Below are 17,611 nucleotides of genomic sequence, written 5' to 3'. Positions count from 1 at the left end.
GTAAAAAATAATTTGTCCAAAGCCCCGCCAAGGGCAGCAGCCCGCACGGATAGAACGACCTTCCGACTTGGTGAAGTTCCCACTATTCATTACAAAACATATAAAGAGGGAGAGACTTGATAATACATCGCTTTTGCGAGTTGGGTTGCTTCTGGGGGCGCCTGTAGACTTCTTTTTTCCTTCAGAGTGGACTCCTAAGAACAACCCGACGGAAATTTCCAAAAAATGGAGAATCGGGAGGTCCCAAAAGTTTGCCTCAAAGAGGCGCCTCTAAAATCATCCATACGTGGAAGGCAGGGAGTGGGGATTGAATTAGAGAGAGGGTAAATTTAACCCAACTCTCGGAAGTGGTGACGTTTTCTCACAACCCTCCTCATATCTTATCTTCTGATGAAAGAAGCGAACAATCTGGTAAAAACTCAACCAGACAACAAAAATTAATTAAACAAACAAATAATCAAGCCCAACAACACACACACAGATTATTTCTTTCTTCTTCTTCTTCTCAGCTCATAAGGTACGTCGGAACAAACTAACTAATTCTAGGGTTTCTCTTTCACGACCTATTTCGAGTTTTAGGGTTTTTATTTTCTTGACCTATGAATTCTCCCTTAATTTACATAGGTTTTACATTGATACACAAATTACTATTGAAATTCGATTCAAATTATTTATTCGGTTTTATAGATTTCTAGGGTTTGATTTCATTTATTTGTATGCCTATATTATTCTTCTTATTTTCTGATGAATTTATTCTAGTGTTTTATTAGTATCTGCCGTTAATCAGATTGTAATGCTCTGAGATTTGATTCAAATACTCAAATTAATCTACAAATGGATATGATATTTGAATAAACGTTGGTTACTCATGAGCTATCATAAATTCTATATTTTATTTCCGTTAAGCTTGATATAAAAGCATATTGCAATAAATCAATGAGCCCATTTTAGAGTACACCGTGTTATTCGATATGGTATTGTCGCTTTATCACCTTTACGAATATTAGTTCTGGATATGAGGGCAAGAACATTTTCTTTACTTTGTTACCTTAGTTATAGTGAATCAAAGAAGTAAACTTTATTGATGTTATATTATGTTGTTTCTTGGAAGTTGTCTGATTAGTAATTTTCAAGGTGTTTTGGGAAAGAATGGAAGATGATGAGTTTGGTTAGTCAAAGTGGGTTTTTATCATTCAACTTTAAACGTGTTGTCTAGGAAGATTTGATGATACTTGTAAAGTCGATGTGCTTATGAGTTACGAATGAAATATGAGAAATTGGTATTCTTTAGGTGTTGATATTCGAAGTTATCTACAAGTATACTACATAAAGCTAAGTTTGTCAACAGTTTCTGATTGAGAAGTAAGAAAGGTTTAGTATCTTCATTATGAGAGAACCTTAAAGTTTTATTTAGTACTTGACTGGATACAAATATGTGATGTTGATTATTGCTGGTATCAAGTATCAAGTTCTCAGAACTCTCCTAGAAGTATCTTCATTATGAGAGAACCTTAAAGTTTTATTTAGTACTTAACGATTCTGAGGGGAAGATGTTTAGTCCTCCTATATTTGTAGGGTTAAGTTTTTTCGGTTCTCAGATGTCATATTGTAGGTCTCTAAGTGAGATAACCTGGAGGTAGCATGGATATTTTTAGGTAGGCTTCTTGACTTCTGAGCTTTGTCATAAAGCAAACCAGTAAAAGATGATATTCTTGCTGATTTTATTGGAAGAAGATCAAATAAGTGGAATAATCAAAGCTGACAACAGATAGTGGAATATTTTCAAAAGAAATTCATTACCTTTAGATAGCATTAGCTGATATTGGGTAGAAAGGACCTTCCGAATCTTTGTCTTGATTAATCGGGAGAACCAGCACTTTCACTAAGGTCATTGTTAGAGTCTGGACCTCTGGTGTGATGGGTTAAGGGTATTTATTCATTTCTTTGGGATTAGATATTCATCTTTACATTTTTCATGCATTACATTTTCTGTTGTGTACTATTTTGTTTGTATTGCCACTGGATATAAAATCCATCCTGTTTAAGATAGTCAGGAGCTTTTTAGGTCTTGAATGTGCACAAGTCTCTGTCTTCTAAAGTAGCTGTCAGTGATTCCTTATTAGGAGTTTTATGTACAGATGGTTTAGTGTTCTCTTTATGAGGTAAAAAGTTCAGTTCTCAAATTAGCTAGAGGCCAATAGCTAAAGTTACTTATACATTTTTGTGCTCCATATTTATTGCATTATAATGTATCATCTGCAATGTTTGTTATTGTTCTCTATATGTGCAAGAGATGATAGATTCCTACAAAGCATTTCGGGTAAAACATGAAGCCGGTGATATTATTCAATTTGTGGAATATGATTGTGATTATCACTAGTCATTGACTTTAATCTCACTGTGCCGATAAAACAACTTTCTTTTCTAATTTTGAAACAGGGTAGTTTCTATTATGACTTCTGTTTGCCCATTCGCCAAAGCGGCAAACCCTGATAATACATGTCCAAGAAAGTCAAAGAAAGACAATAACAAGAATGAGGCAGAGCAGGAAGCTACGGTTAAAAATGAATCTGATAATTCGGCCAGCATATCTCCTAAATGCCCATTTGGGTATGATTCGCAAACATTTAAGTTGGGTCCTTTCAGCTGTGTAATTTGCCAAGCTCTTCTCTTTGAGAGCAGCAAGTGTGTGCCTTGTTCCCATAAATTTTGCAAGTAAGCTTTCTTTCCTCTCTCGCTTTTCCCCCTGTATTTGGCGTGTTGCGGTTGTTGCTTATAACTGCTAGTCACTTTTTTGTTCGCCAGAGCATGTATATCACGCTTCAACGATTGCCCATTATGTGGAGCCGACATAGAGTCAATTGAGCCCGACAAGGATCTTCAAGATGTTGTTGATCGTTTCATTGAAGGTCATGCCAGAATCAAAAGACCCCAAGTTAATGTAGATACAAAGGAAGTAGGTGTTGATAATAAAACGGTGACCTACGCAGATGTCTCTCTGGAGAGGGGTGCGTTTTTGGTGCAACAAGCTATGCGGGTGAGTTCGCTAGATAGAGATGGATGGATTTCTAAGGTTCAACTAACATCCGATGGAAATATTTTCCTACCTAAATCGATTCTTGTAGTTTCTTACCAAGAAGAAAATAAATTATTGTTAAGACTTAAGATTTGGTCTTATTTTGTTTCCACCAGCTCTCCTGTTGTATATTATTTACTTCTTCTGATACATCAAGTTTACTGTCCGCTACTTGTTCAGGCATTTCGTGCCCAAAACATATTGAGTGCAAAATCACGACTTAGTCTCTGTGCGGAGGATATACGCGAGCAGTTAGAGAGACTGGGAGATACCCCAGAGTTGTGTTCTCAACTTGGTGCTGTCCTGGGAATGCTTGGTGACTGCTGGTTTGACTTCTTTTCCTCTCTTACTTTACTTTTATATATCATGGTCATCTAAGTAACATAAAACTCTGCATTGAAACACCACTTTGTGGAGCTGCATGATATGAGACTAAAACTGAGTTGGTCTCATCATTTCTAATGTATAATGTCTGAATTTTAGTCCCACTATCTGCATCTTTTAGCATACTTAGAGATCGGATGTGGAACTCATTTATAGCGGAGGACGAAGTTGCCTGAACTTTTATGCTAAGTTGACCTCAAAATCTGAAAATTAGTGATGGTGATACTTAGTGTTGCCATTGAATTTGGTGGTTATAGTAAGCCTTAATAATCAGTTTGAATGGGTAGAAGGGGTTGGCTCACTTCAAAGATAAAAGAACAATCCGACATCTAATAATCACTTTTCAGGTTGATTTGTGATCCTGACTTCACTCGAGAGTTTTTTTTTCATTTTCTGAAATTGGGTTCACCAGGATTAGGTTTATAATCAATTCTGAGTTCTGGTGCCGTGCATAATGCTTGTTTGTCGTTTAAAACTTGAAGCAAAGTTTTTTTTGTTTCAGTCGCGCAATGGGAGATGCTAGTTCTGCAGTTGCTTACTTTGAGGAGAGCGTTGAGTTCCTCTCAAAATTGCAGACAGACGATATGGAGGTTATTAGATCTGATCTTTCAACTTCATATTGTTTCCCGAAAATGTATTTATTATCTGATATTTGTTGAAGTACTTCATTTGTAATGTGGTTGTTTGCTGATTCTTATCGCCCTATATTACAGGTGACACACACACGTTCGGTGTCCCTTAATAAAATTGGAGATCTTAAGTACTACGAAGGCGACCTGCAAGCGGCAAGAACTTACTATTCTCGATCTTTGGATGTCCGTCGAGATGCAATTAAGAAGTGTTCAGATTTCTCATCCCAGGTAAGCATCTCTCTCTCTCTCTCTCTCTTTCTGATTATTTTTAACCTGTTTCTGAATTCACTTGCCGTTCCTGTGTGTTCAGACCGTAGATGTGGCTGTATCTCTTGCCAAAGTCGCCGACGTTGACAGGAATCTCGGCCAAGAAGATGTGGCTATTGCTGGATTTCAAGAAGCAATCAAATGCTTGGAGTCGCTGAAACTGAACTCTAATGAAACTGGTCTAGAGCGACGGGTAAGATGCCTACCCTATCATCTGCTCTCTCACAACAATTTTGTGAACTCGCATTTTAACTTGCAAACAAAGGTCTTCCTAGCTTATGGAAATCGAGACAGTCACTAAATGAAGTTGAAAAATGTATGACGTATTATGTGACTTTTTTTTTTCTTCAGCGTGCGTCAGTGCTGGAGTACCTCCGGACCCAACTTGCATCAGAACAACCTGCTTCACCTAGTTAACGGGTCGTGTTCAGGCTACCCCTCTCTTCTGGCTCTCTCTTTTTCTCTTTCTGAGTATGCTATTGAGTATATGCATGTACCATAAGCCTCTGTAACCGCCAGGGTTACTATGAAGCACGTGAAAGCAGCCATTATTGAGTATTTTTGTTGACTGCCTTCAACCAGAAACCTAAAGTACTCTGTACCGGTTTACCTATTAACTTACCATTATGACTGTGTCACGTTATCTTTTATTTTGTAAAATAAATAAAATTGCATGATCAACTTGTATTTTGCTGGTGGGTCACGACGATAAGCTGGTTTTGGCCCAACCTATTATTTCATCTTAGAGTTTTATGTGTATGTATAGGCCCGACTCTAGAAGTTAACCACTTTGAAAGTAAACTCCTGCAAGAAATCAAAAGTTTCAGTATGAATTTATATACATGTTCATACATGGGTTGATGACTTTTGAGATTTGGATCTTATCTCTAGAATATGTGATAATAAGGATATACCAATAATAGTATAAAATTCTAAAAATACCTCTTTTATACACCATTTGAAGATGCTACTAGAAAAAAGATCTTCAATGGAAAAGTATACGCAAGTTATAATTTCAAGCTTGCCTCCAAACGAGTTCTTTTTTTTTAGGGAAATGTCGCGTACTTCAAAGAGTATGATTCCGTATCTTTCGCTAAGGTGCGTGATTTTGTGGCTCGAACTAAGGATATGACTCCGCGTCTCGGACCAAGTGATATGACCGTGTCTTGAACCTTTGACCTATAAGGTAGAAACTAACTTGACAAGGACTCAAACCAAAGGTTTTATTTGATAATTAAGTCGGTTATAATGACTAACATACCCCTAAAAACAATATCAATTTACAGTAAGTAGAACAGAAAACGTGCATATTACTGGATATACACCTCTCTTACGTACAAGCAATATATGTACAGTTGCATGTCCATTTATACAAACATAAACCAACTCAACCCTCTCTTTAAAAAAAAAACCAACTCAACCCTCTTGAATTATATCTCAACTTCTCTCTCTCTCTCTCTAGAAATCTCTCTCCCCATTCTCTCTCTCTAACTATACATGTCAACCCTTGAGAACTGCTCCAAGCTAGATTTGATGATGAAAGAACAGAGTCAAACATGGACAAGTGGTCTCCATAGAATATTATGTATGCAAGGAGGAGATGATGATGGTAGTTATGCAAGGAATTCAGATGCCCCAGCCTCAGCTATCACTTTATCAAAACCTTTACTTTTATCTGGAATTCAATCCATGAAACATTTTCATGGAGATTTAAGAATTGCAGACTTGGGTTGTGCTACTGGTTACAACACTTTAGCTACTATTGACCTAGTTGTTGATACCTTAAAGAAACGTTATATCAAAACTGAACCCGAATTCGAAGTCTTCTTCTCTGATCTCCCATCGAACGATTTCAATTCTCTTTTTCGGTCTATTCATCAACAATCGAACGATACTAATAAGCAAATGAAGTATTATGCAGCTGGTGTTCCTGGTTCCTTTTATCGTCGACTCTTCCCTAGAAATAAGCTTCATGTTGCTGTTTGTTTAAGTGCCTTACATTGGCTATCTCAGGTACTACTTCAAAACCCTAAATCATATTTGATATTGCGCTTACGTTATACGAAGTATATGATTTCATTATGTAATATTTCATGGGTTTGTCTAGTGTTTATTGATTATGGGTTTGAATGAAAATATATATATATATACTTATTAGATACCAGATATAGTATTAGATAAGAAATCAACAGCATGGAACAAGGGAAGAGCTTGGATAGACGGAGCGAAAACTGAAGTAATTGAAGCCTATTCAAAACAATCTCAAGAAGATTTAGAGGCGTTTTTACTTTGTCGAAAAGAAGAGATAGTTGAAGGAGGACTATTGTTTATATTAATGGCTGGAAGACCGAGTTCTCAATGTCCCGAAAACCAACTAGGTGATCCTGATTCAAGAGCCAAACACCCTTTTACTAGCTCCATGGATCAAGCTTGGCAAGATCTATTAAATGAGGTATGTCACATACAAATACATATATATATTGAGAGAGAGGGGGAATGATAAAAAAAAAAATGTATGTGTTTGTTGGAATTGTGTAGGGATTGATTGATGAAGAGATTAGAGACACATTCAATATACCAGCATATATGAGAAGCACAGAGGAAGTGGAGAAGGCATTTAATGAATGTGGAGGGTTTGAGGTGAAACAATTAGAGTACCGAAGAATCGTCGAACATTCTAAAGAGAAGCAAGAAGAATGGATCAAAGATCCAATGTCATATGGTAAAGCCAAAGCTAACCTTGTTAGAGCTACTCTTAAACCCATTGTTGAGTCTCATCTTGGTCTTCATCTCACAGAACAACTCTTCAATAGGTTTGAGATGAGAGCTTCAAATGATACTGCCATGCTTCATAAGACTTGTTTCTATGGTGTAATTATTGTTTCTGCTATTAGAATCTCATCAAATTAATCAATCAATTGCTTAGTTTATTAATTAATTAGACACTTCGTCTCACTCTTTTCAATCTCCACCTAGTTTCCACTCTTTCCCTTTATTATCTAATTAATTTTGTTGTCTTTTAACTCAAAATTTATTCTGCATTATCTTTTAATTACTTGGAATTAGACTTTTTCTTTTGGTATATGGGAGTACTATTCTCTCAACCAATTTAATGTTCAAACCCGAATACTCAGTCACTTCAAGTCTTAGTCAGAGTCTCCGTCAATACATTGATGCAGAAACTAAACCATTGATTACAAATAATTGAGATTTTACGAGAAAACAATGATTCAAAATATGATTAGAGTGACGTCAATTAGCTTTCAGCTAAGATTAATTGTACGAACAAGAAAACATTCCATACCTGTAAACCAGTAATACTATTTATACGTACTTTCGAATCACTTCTACATGGTCCACTAAAAATAAATCCATATTTTCATTTATGAACCTCTAAGCACACCTTACAAATAAATAAAAGATTTCAATGTGAATATGAAGTAACCAACTTTGAAAGACCACAATGGTAATGTGGTCCATAAATAAGGTCCCTACTACATTAATACTATATGAAAACCCTATATATTTGTCAATGGTAAATCAATAATTATAGGGGGGGGGGGGGGGGGGGGGGGGGGTCTAAATCAATAACTGTGAGGGGTGACAATAGGTCACATCAAAATAACTTAAACATAGCATAAGTGTGATGGGAGTTAGTTTTCAAACAGCTTTGCATGCATTGATATTTCTATTTTCATGCATTAATTGTCTATATAGTGACCTAACGAAAATAACATGCATGCATGTGTTTATCAATATTTAGTATATGGTCCATTTATTTCCGCACCCGTACGTGTGTTATATGACCCATTCACTATAACTTAGCTGGATCAATTATTTATGGAAACCCCACTACTTAATAACTAGTACTGAACATGTAGCTGTGATTCCTCCTCTGTTGATGTTGTCATAGTCTTCATTATTTTCGCCATTTATTTAGTTATTATCTAAGTTTTAGCAAAATCATTGGAGTCTGATCGATTAGAGAGTCTCATTTATACATCTAAAATAACTAAGAATCTACTGATAGGAACTACGTAAATAAGAAGAACTTTTCTTTTTTTGAAAATTAATTACGATGTGCGATAGTCATTACAATGCGTTGATACATCTAAAATGTGATAAATACAATACTGTCAAATTTAACAAAAACAGGTCTAAAGCAAATTAAATTATGACCTAAAACCAGCTAACTGTGGGCTAAAACCCAACTACATTATTTAATACTCTAGTGACTTTATTTGTAATTGAGATGTTTTATCAAGGCTTTAAGCCTTTCAATGTATAAGCTTGTAATCTAGTGGACACTCTCGGCTACCACTAATTCGTTTTTTATGGATTATATTACTTATTTAAAAAAAAATTGTTCACGTCGAGTTACACACGTATTTGTAAGGTTTTATCTAAATATCTCACTGTAGTTGATTCCTTCATTGTAGTTATTAGGTTTTGCCAATCACTATTTTATCAGTTTCAAACATGTAATTCCAATACTCAGCTATTAATTTAATGAACGATTAAAACATATAATATACCACGAAAGTGATACTATATATTTGTATAAATCTTTACTATACTTTAAATGGATAATCTACACTAATTATTAATAGGGCCGGTAATTATAAGGCCCAAAATGGGGAAGTTAAAGAGAATCAGGCCCAATACTAAATAATAATGAGGAAAAAACCCAGTAGGTAAAAATACAATTTTACCCTCCAAAATGAAATTTTCCGTCCAAATCAACGTCAAAAACATTTTGAACATTTCTGAACAATCTTTGGTTTGCTCTCGACAATTTTGTAAATTTCTGAACAAATCTTAGTTTGTCTTAACAATTTGTAAATTTTTGAACAAATTCGTTCTTGCTTAGACATTGTTTTGCCAAAATATTTCGCATTTTTTTCTTTTGCATTTTACATAGACAAACTAACACAAACATTTTGGCTACAACATTTTTCGATTTGTCTTGTGAAAAAATAAATGGTTTCGGCATTTTTTGTTTTGCCTTCGACATAAATATAAAGACTAAAGCATTTATTTATTTGTCCTTTACAAAAATTAAAATGTTATGCATATTATCCTTTGTATTTAACAAATCCGTTAACGAACAAATAATATTTTGACTAATACATTATATATGTTGTTAAGAACATTATATATGACGCCAACATTTTATAATTAATAAGTCGGGACATTATTATAGATATTGTCAACATTTTATAACAACACAATGATATATGTTGTCAACATATAAGGGTAAAAATGGAATTATGAAAAAAATATGTTGTCTTGTTAACAACATAATTACATATATTGTGAACATTTTGAAAAATGTTCAAAATGTTCAAAAAATAGGTTTTTTTGACATTATTATTTTTTAGTGGGTTTTTTTCTTATTAGGGTCTAGATTTTTGGGTTTTTCACTCATTTTTCCTTATTAATATTGTACAATTCTTATAGTCTTTATCTAAGGTCGAATTTATAATCTTTGGGTAAAAAACAACATAGAATTGTTTTTTTTTTCTTTGAATTGTGGCATAGAATTGTTAGCGTTCCTCTTGTTATTTCGATACTGTCAGGGTATACAAAAACGACCGAAGAAACTTTACTAAAGAGTTGAATAGAAATCGGTCATTTATTAAAAAACCTATAAGACATAAAGTCAGAAAATAAACACTATTGAAATTTATAAATTGGAGTATTTGGGTTGGATCTCATATGAACTAGTGAATAAGTTGCACGTGAAAGGATTAGGGCACTCGTAGGAGTGGGACTGTGGGGGTGCAGAAGCTAGCTTTAGAGAGAGAGAGAGAGAAGCATCTTGTTGGTTGCACGTGGAAGTCAAATAAGAGTAGGGGACGATAAGAAAGAAGGGGATAGGTTTGTTGACCAGTCAATTATAGTGTTCATCTCTATCTGAGGGGTGGCCCACTCTATCACCCATCACATCAAATTTGTTATTCTGTAACCCATCACCCCCTATCTCTCCCCACCAATGGCTATCAAGAAATTTACACATTTGGGGCAGCTAAATACAAGAGATATATATTTATTAGAGAATCTATATACAATATTTCAAGCTTTTCTCCTCAACAAATTGAAATCCTAGAGGTGGTATTTTATACTAGTATTTTACAATTGTAAGAGAAGTATTCATGCGTTAACACGACCCTCTACTTCAAATATGTAGCATTTAGTTGGTTTTGTAGTATCAAGAAATTGGACGAACTTATGTGAGGAATTATCATTTACAAGACAATTAGTGCAGGGTTTTACGAGTGATTTAACGAATTCAAATATCAAACCTAACCATAGCAAAAGATTCGTTCTTCAACAAAAGTACATCAAAAAACACTATACGCCAGCCTTCATTGTCATCTGTCTTTCTCATTTCTTTCTTTGTTGTTAGTAATTAACATTATTGTCACTATATAAAACATAATTGTACCTCAATAATTAATGTAAAATAAATGAAATATTCACCAATATAGTTTAAATGTAGAGGATGAAGGTGTGGGTAACTAAAGAAACTTTTGTGAGAAAAGGAAAGGAATGGAAGGATGTGGTTATGGTTGGTGCATAGTTAAGTGGTCCTAAAACAAAAAAACTTTGGAAGGGAAGGGAGAGTGAGTTGTCATAGACTAACACATTATTGGTGAATAGAAATTCACACATCATTGTTTGATACAAAAGGGTGTAAGTGGCCCTCCCTTTCTATCTATTACCACTTGTACCTACCTCCTTTGTTATCAAAATGGTTCTTCTACCTTTTTCATTTATTTTTGGTCTTTATTAGCTCGCTTGTCTTTCTCATTCAATAATATTTTTACTACTTCTGACTCTTCTTACTTTTGAGGGTGGCATTTGCATCAATCTGGCCCCTACTTATCTCCATGTCTTTGTGAGTGAGGTTTATTAATTTATTGAGGTACATACATGTAAAAGGGGTAGATGAAGAGAGTCAAAAAGTGTGAATGATTTAGAAGAATACAAAGAAAATAATAATTATAATAATTGTTTCGGAATGGTATTGCCGTTCTTGGTTCCGACGTTATATGGGTAGCAATCTGACAATTCGTTTCATCTTTTTGTACATATCTCAAGCATGTAGTAACTCAACACAAGAATTCTTCAGTTAATGATCGGGTCTAAGTGACAGTCGTGATGGTATTTTCCTCTAGTTGCGACAAAAAGTGGTCTGAATGGCTCGACAAAACCAAATTGCTGACATAATGTACAAATTTGGCCCCATCGTTGAGTAGCACGGTTGTTTTCCAAATAAGAAAGAAGATTATTTCATTCACCTTTTATCCCTTTCTGTTTAGAAGTTCATCAACCCTATATTCAATGGATTCGTTAAGAAAATTTCTATCGGCCTAACTCTGTGGGGGTTCATGTTGCAAAGGGGCGCCTTTAGCAGTGATCGGGCATCTATAAAACTTCCTTTGACTTTATACGTCTAGAACAACCAGAATTTTTTATATCCAGTTAGCACTTTTACTTGCCACACTCACATCTTCTTTTAACTTTTTTTTTTAAGTTAATTCTTATTTGGCCCCCTACTTCGTGACCAGCTTCCTTTGTGGGCTCCTATTTTTCTTAAATTCAAATATGACCTCTTTTTTATTGTAAATGTCATAATTACCCTTCTATATATATTTTTTCAAAATAAAATTAATTATAACACATGAAATTCCACCTCACATCTCTCTCTCTCTCCACCTCACCTCACCTCTCTCTTCAACTCACCTCTCTCCCTCTCCCTCCCCAACTCACCTTTGTCTTCTCTGGCGAATGTCGCGGCTGGAAAATTTTATTGGTCAGCGACCTAAACATTTAAAAAAAAAACTCTCATCTCTCTCTCTCTCTAAACAACCCCTTCGTCGGAGTCGGTCTGTTAAGACAGACCTCGTGAACAGACCGACTCTGGCGAAGGGAAACCCCTTCGCAGGAGTGTTTAGAGAGAGAGAGATTAGAGTTTTTTTATGTTTAGGTCGGCGGTCGGAAAATTTTCTGGCCGGCGACCTTCGCCGGAGAAGACAAGAGTGAGTTGGGAGAGAGAGAAAGAGAGGTGAGTTGAAGAGAGAGGTGAGTTGGAGAGAGGTGAGTTGAAGATAGAGGTGAGGTGGAGAGAGATGTGAGGTGGAATTTCATGTGTTATAATTAACTTTATTTTGAAAAAATATATATAGGAAGGTACTTACGACATTTACACTAAACAATGGATCATATTTGAATTTATGAAAAATATGGGGTCATAAAAGAAGTTGGTCACTAAGTAGGGGGCAAACAGAAATTAACTCATTTTTTTTTTCTCGAAGGTTTAACTTGTTTTTGTTGAAAACACTTCTTTAACTTTAACCAACAATACTTATCTTTTTCTTTGTTTGAAAATTGACTACGAATTGTCATACAGTGGCGTAGATACATCAAAGATGTGATAAACACGCTACTGTCAAATTTAACAAGAACATGCTTAAAGTCCAAATAAACTGTGTGGCCTAAATCCCAAATAATCTATTGCCTAAAGCCCAACTAACTGTGGCCTAAAGTCCAACTAAATTATTTATACCCTAGTAATCCCAAATTCAACAACTCAAGGATTCCACCTCCTCTAGGGATCGAACAAGGGACCTCCAGAGACTTTTTGGAGTATATGTCAACACTTTTAACCACATGGAAACCAATAATTATCTTAGATATCAGTGTATATAATAAAAAATGATTAGTGTGTATAAAATTTTCTTAAAACTACCACTTTGGAAATTATATAGGCACCCAAAAGATTGGTTAAAGTTACTTATTAGTGTGAATAATTTTTGTTCAAGTATTTTGAGAAAAATGTCTATCTGTCCAAAATATTTTGGCCGAACCGCCGAAGTATGTGTTTGGACAGGATCTAGAAAGACATAGTAAACCCAAGTTGTAATTCGGTCTTCAACAACAAAAAAAAAGAAGTTGTAATTCGATCTAGATATGTTTCAGAACAACATCACCGCTGTTATTTCCAGTAGCTTTGTGTTTGTTTTATATCCCAATTCGTTTTTTTCGTACAAAATTTCTTTTAAAAGAATCTTTTCTAATATTTTATCTCCGACGAAATTTCTCCTTTAAATATTTAAATTATCTTCTCTCCAAGGTTATCTTAGAGACCTAAATATTTTTGTATCAAGCTTCTATCTACTTCATTCGCCATTCTTCTTTTTTCATTCCTCTCCAACCATCAAATGGAGAAAAAAAAAAACGTCAAAATACACAGGTGCCTAGAGACATGAAAGTCCAACACCACTAACTGAAACCAGTAGTTTGTCTGTCCACAGATAAATTTGGGTCGAATTTAGGTCTCACTGGCTTGGGCGCTGGGGCAATGCGACCATCCAACTCTAACTATGCGTGCAACATAATTTTATGGCCTGATATTTTGGTGCTGCGAAGCAAGATGTAAATATTTATCCCTTAAAAGAATTTCATGATATTTGTGTTAGGACTAAAACGTGGTCACGAATTTTGGCCTTAAGAGTTGATAAAGTGTTGATTCTGAATGATGACTATCTAATTATCATTTTGGAAGTCTCGTCATAATAAATCTTTAACTAACTAATTTACCAATGATCATTTTATGTTCCTTAACTTAAAAGTTGTTCTACACAATAATTGTTTTGATAAATTTGAAAAGAATTGCGCGGCCCTTCCTAGACCCTAGTATCACATGTACCAAAGTTGTTTTTCAAAACTTCGACAAAAGAACAAAAAAAGTTGTTTTTCAAAAGATATTTTACAAAAGGACTTTTTTTTTTGTGAAGGATACAAAAGGACATGAAATTATCACTCTGTGGCGTTCAGCTGGTGGCATTAAAGGTCGATATTTCGGGAAAATAAAGATATTTTTTGGGGAAGACAGTTTTGGATGGAAACAATTTTTTTTTTTTGTTTCCTTCAAACACTACCCACTTCTTATGTTTTGATTTTGTTCTTCCAACATCTTCCTTCTCACCAACATTAACTCCGGTGGCCATTATTTTCGGCGACAAAAACTTCGGTCATATTTCTCCCTCTCTCTCTCTTCATCCCTCTCTTTTATCTTCTCTCTCTTTCCTCTCCATTTCCTCTTTTTTTTTCATAGTTCCTGCGAAGGGGAGTCCCCTTCGCCGGAACCCTCTTCTGGGACTCCTTCGTCTGGTTTTCCAGACGAAGGGACCATTCCCTTCGCCACAACTTACAGAGAGAGAGAGAGAGAGAGAGAGAGAGAGAGAGAGAGGGAGAGAGAGAAGAGAGAGAGAGAGTGAGATACAAAGAAGAGAGAGTGAGAAGAGAGAGATACAGAGAAGAGAGAGATACAGATAAGAGAGAGAGTGAGAAGAGAGAGATACAGAGAAGAGAGAGATACAGAGAAGAAAGAGAGACTGAGAAGAGAGAGAAAAAGGGAGAGAGACTGAGAAGAGAAAGCCGACCGGCGGTGGCTGAAGAGAAGAGAGATAGAGAGAGGAGACAGAGAGAGCCGGCCGGCGGTGGCTGGAGAGAGAGGGTCGGCCGGAGAAGAGAGAGAGAAGAGAGATAAGGTGCGTTTGGTTTGGTTTTTTTTTTGTTTTCTACCGTCTCCCTCGAAAACTTTTCTGCTTTCTCCAAAACGATGGCAGCATTAAAACATGGATAGTTGAATTAAATATCACTAAAGTGCATCTCAACTAGGGTGCCATTAACTATTATTTACACAAGAACATATTTATAAAAAAACGCAATGTTTGTATGTCTCAGTTTATAAACAATATACTACAATAACCTTACATCAAATAAATAAATAAAACTTTATATTTCCATATGATCCTTTTTAAAAACAACATGATTATGCGTAATATAGACAATAACATATCGTACAACAATTAGGTTAGATACATTGTTGTAAATGGGTGAAAACTCTCTATTAAACTGATGAAATAAAATAGATGAAAAAAGTATATTCTGATAGTTTAAGTGCATGAAATTTCCAAGTCCAAATACATGATGTGATGTGAAAACTTCACATTTAGGTCACTTAACTTAGATGAATTAGTCCATTTTATGCTTCAATTCTAATAAGATATGTTTATATACATGACAAGGTACCATAAAAGAACTATGCAAGGAAATGAGCTAAGGAGACCCTAGAAGAGTCAAAAGCACTTAAAAGAATCTAAGAAAAGATCCTTAAAATCTAAGAGCAAAAGGGAGCAAGTAAGGAGATAAAGACTCACCAAGGGTATTATGGTCATTTGCATCTAAGAGGGTCAAAATATAATTTGAGAAAGTCTATGAAGTCTTTGGAACATGATTATCACTTTGGTGAAGACTAGAGATGAAAAGCATAAGAAATGAGCAAGTTAGGAGACAAGGGCAAAATTGTCATTTGCACCCTTTGGTCAAGTTAGAGAGCCCATTATTCAAGTTAAAATGAAATGGAGTCATTGAATGAGTCAAAATAACTTGAAGAAGTCAAGCTAGACAAAGGAGTGACTATAACTACTAAGGAAGGGCAAAGTGGTCTTTTGGGGTAGGAAATAGAAATTAATGCCCTAACTTGGTCTCTACACTTCATCTTCTTCCTTATGTGCTGATTTTTAGAGAGAGAAAATGTAATGGAGGCTAGGGTTTTGGGTTTCATGAAGATCTAGAGAGAGAAACTTAGATCTAGAGAGAAATAGCAAGGAAAACACCAAAAAGGGAGCAAAAGGGGCACTTGGACAACAATTATAGCACCGGGGCAGCAGCTAAAACGGCCGGAGAGCAACCCTTTTGGCTCCTTTGCTTGGTTTGCTTAGATTTTTCACTCCATTTGTTCTCCAAGGGTTTTTCTTACTCATTTTCCTCTTGTTCTTGTTTGGGGTGATTTAATTGATTATCTAGCTTAGTCTTGTTTGATTTTAGGGTTGCTAGCTACTTGTATGTAATGAATTCTAGAGAGAAATTAATTTATATGAGGGATTCATGTTATTAAACTTAAATTTGAGTATGCTTGTGAATGATTCCTTTTATATATGATTGAATTTGTTTATTAATCTTTTCAGAGTTTGATTGCTACTTGTTCTTGCTTAATAAACCTAGGTAGAGAGAAATTAGAAATAGAGATAGTGTAATTACTTGTCTCACGATGTCTACACCATTGATTACACTCTCATTTGGGGTTGAATGCAATAATCTCTCTATGTGTAGCTAAGCCTCTTGTTGAGGATTATGATGAAATCTTGATATGCTTATGTATGTGGTTGTATTGGTTAGATGAGTATGTTTGATGTCTCTCTCACGAGGTTAATCGTTTAAGCTTGTTTCATGTCTTATGTCAAGCATATGTCATAGTTACTTCTTAAGTGATCTTTTCGATTTTAGACTCGATGTTTAATGGAATATGATGACCCTTTGACTAGTTATGACCATTAGGTATATCTAGCACTTAGAGCATCTAATGTAAAGTCGAGATGACTCAAACTCAATAACTGACCCAAGCATGAACTTAAATAGGTATATCTCGATGGATTCCCGAATCCTTGACCTCTCTCATATGTAGAATAAGACCCTAGCCTCCCAATAAGCTTTAGTTAATAGTTTAAGTTTAGTTATTTTCCTTTTGTTTATTTTCGATTCATGCCTAACTATCAAAACCCCCATTTATCTTTGTTCTTTCTATTTTTGTCTAAGTTAGCTAGTAACACTTAAACCCGTGAACGAGACCCTCCGATAAACAAGTTATTTTCCTATCCTTGGATCGATCCTGGCTTTGCCGGATTACTACTTGATACCTCCGCTTGGGTGTGCAACCTTTTCGGGTGCATCAATACACCTAAATTTCTAAAATCTTTAATGTTACACATAAAATGATAAAAGTGTTCATATTGGAGATTTGTCTTTGGTCAGAAAACTATAGCTAGTACGGTTTAAGTGAATTAAGAAACGGTACGTTGAAACTAGTGTATCATCAATGACGATAAAAAAGCATCTACTCGAATCTCAACGATGAGGCCCAATAAGAGTATCAGTAGTATCAACATTGATAGCATCACAACAAATGAATATCAATATTATCAACAGTATCAACATCACAACAAATAGTCAGTAGTTGAGTATCAACAGGATAACCATCATTATCAAGGGCAGACGCATGAGCACACTTTCATAATATTTCTAAATATCAAATTAACACTAAAGTGAAATTTTATTAGTTATTTAACTTTTACTTATCATTGAAGATTCTTATTATCAAGGGCAGAGGCATGAGCACACA

At 35.2% G+C, this 17,611-nt stretch overlaps 2 protein-coding genes across 2 annotated transcripts; both read left to right on the top strand.

The window, feature by feature from the left end:
- Positions 1–295: 295 nt before the first annotated feature.
- LOC147545870 (zinc ion binding protein) lies at positions 296–5,040 on the top strand. Its single transcript, XM_086636701.1, has 8 exons — positions 296–517; positions 2,440–2,715; positions 2,806–3,037; positions 3,257–3,402; positions 3,963–4,050; positions 4,174–4,320; positions 4,403–4,552; positions 4,711–5,040. The coding sequence occupies exons 2-8, from the start codon at positions 2,453–2,455 to the stop codon at positions 4,774–4,776; spliced, it is 1,092 nt and encodes a 363-aa protein (XP_086492827.1). The 5' UTR covers positions 296–517; positions 2,440–2,452; the 3' UTR covers positions 4,777–5,040.
- Positions 5,041–5,693: 653 nt separating this feature from the next.
- Positions 5,694–7,324, top strand: GAMT2 (gibberellic acid methyltransferase 2). The gene is made up of 3 exons (XM_086636700.1): positions 5,694–6,372; positions 6,518–6,811; positions 6,898–7,324. The coding sequence occupies exons 1-3, from the start codon at positions 5,857–5,859 to the stop codon at positions 7,267–7,269; spliced, it is 1,182 nt and encodes a 393-aa protein (XP_086492826.1). The 5' UTR covers positions 5,694–5,856; the 3' UTR covers positions 7,270–7,324.
- The last annotated feature ends 10,287 nt before the right edge of the window (positions 7,325–17,611 follow it).

Source organism: Eschscholzia californica, unplaced genomic scaffold (assembly GCF_041429995.1).
Source record: "Eschscholzia californica isolate CP2 unplaced genomic scaffold, dmEscCali1.0.p SCAF_4, whole genome shotgun sequence".
Lineage (NCBI taxonomy): Eukaryota > Viridiplantae > Streptophyta > Magnoliopsida > Ranunculales > Papaveraceae > Eschscholzia > Eschscholzia californica.
Note: the sequence above shows the minus strand (reverse complement) of the source record. Positions and strands in the feature narration are given on the sequence as shown.

What these genes read in the sequence shown, in the direction of transcription:
- LOC147545870 (XM_086636701.1), top strand. Translation starts at nt 2,453, where the DNA reads ATGACTTCTGTTTGCCCATTCGCCAAAGCGGCAAACCCTGATAATACA. An exon ending in TGGTGCAACAAGCTATGCGG is followed by an intron (nt 3,038 to 3,256) that starts GTGAGTTCGCTA and finishes CTACTTGTTCAG; the next exon opens with GCATTTCGTGCCCAAAACAT. An exon ending in GGAATGCTTGGTGACTGCTG is followed by an intron (nt 3,403 to 3,962) that starts GTTTGACTTCTT and finishes TTTTTGTTTCAG; the next exon opens with TCGCGCAATGGGAGATGCTA.
- GAMT2 (XM_086636700.1), top strand. Translation starts at nt 5,857, where the DNA reads ATGTCAACCCTTGAGAACTGCTCCAAGCTAGATTTGATGATGAAAGAA. An exon ending in CCTTACATTGGCTATCTCAG is followed by an intron (nt 6,373 to 6,517) that starts GTACTACTTCAA and finishes TATACTTATTAG; the next exon opens with ATACCAGATATAGTATTAGA. An exon ending in GGCAAGATCTATTAAATGAG is followed by an intron (nt 6,812 to 6,897) that starts GTATGTCACATA and finishes GGAATTGTGTAG; the next exon opens with GGATTGATTGATGAAGAGAT.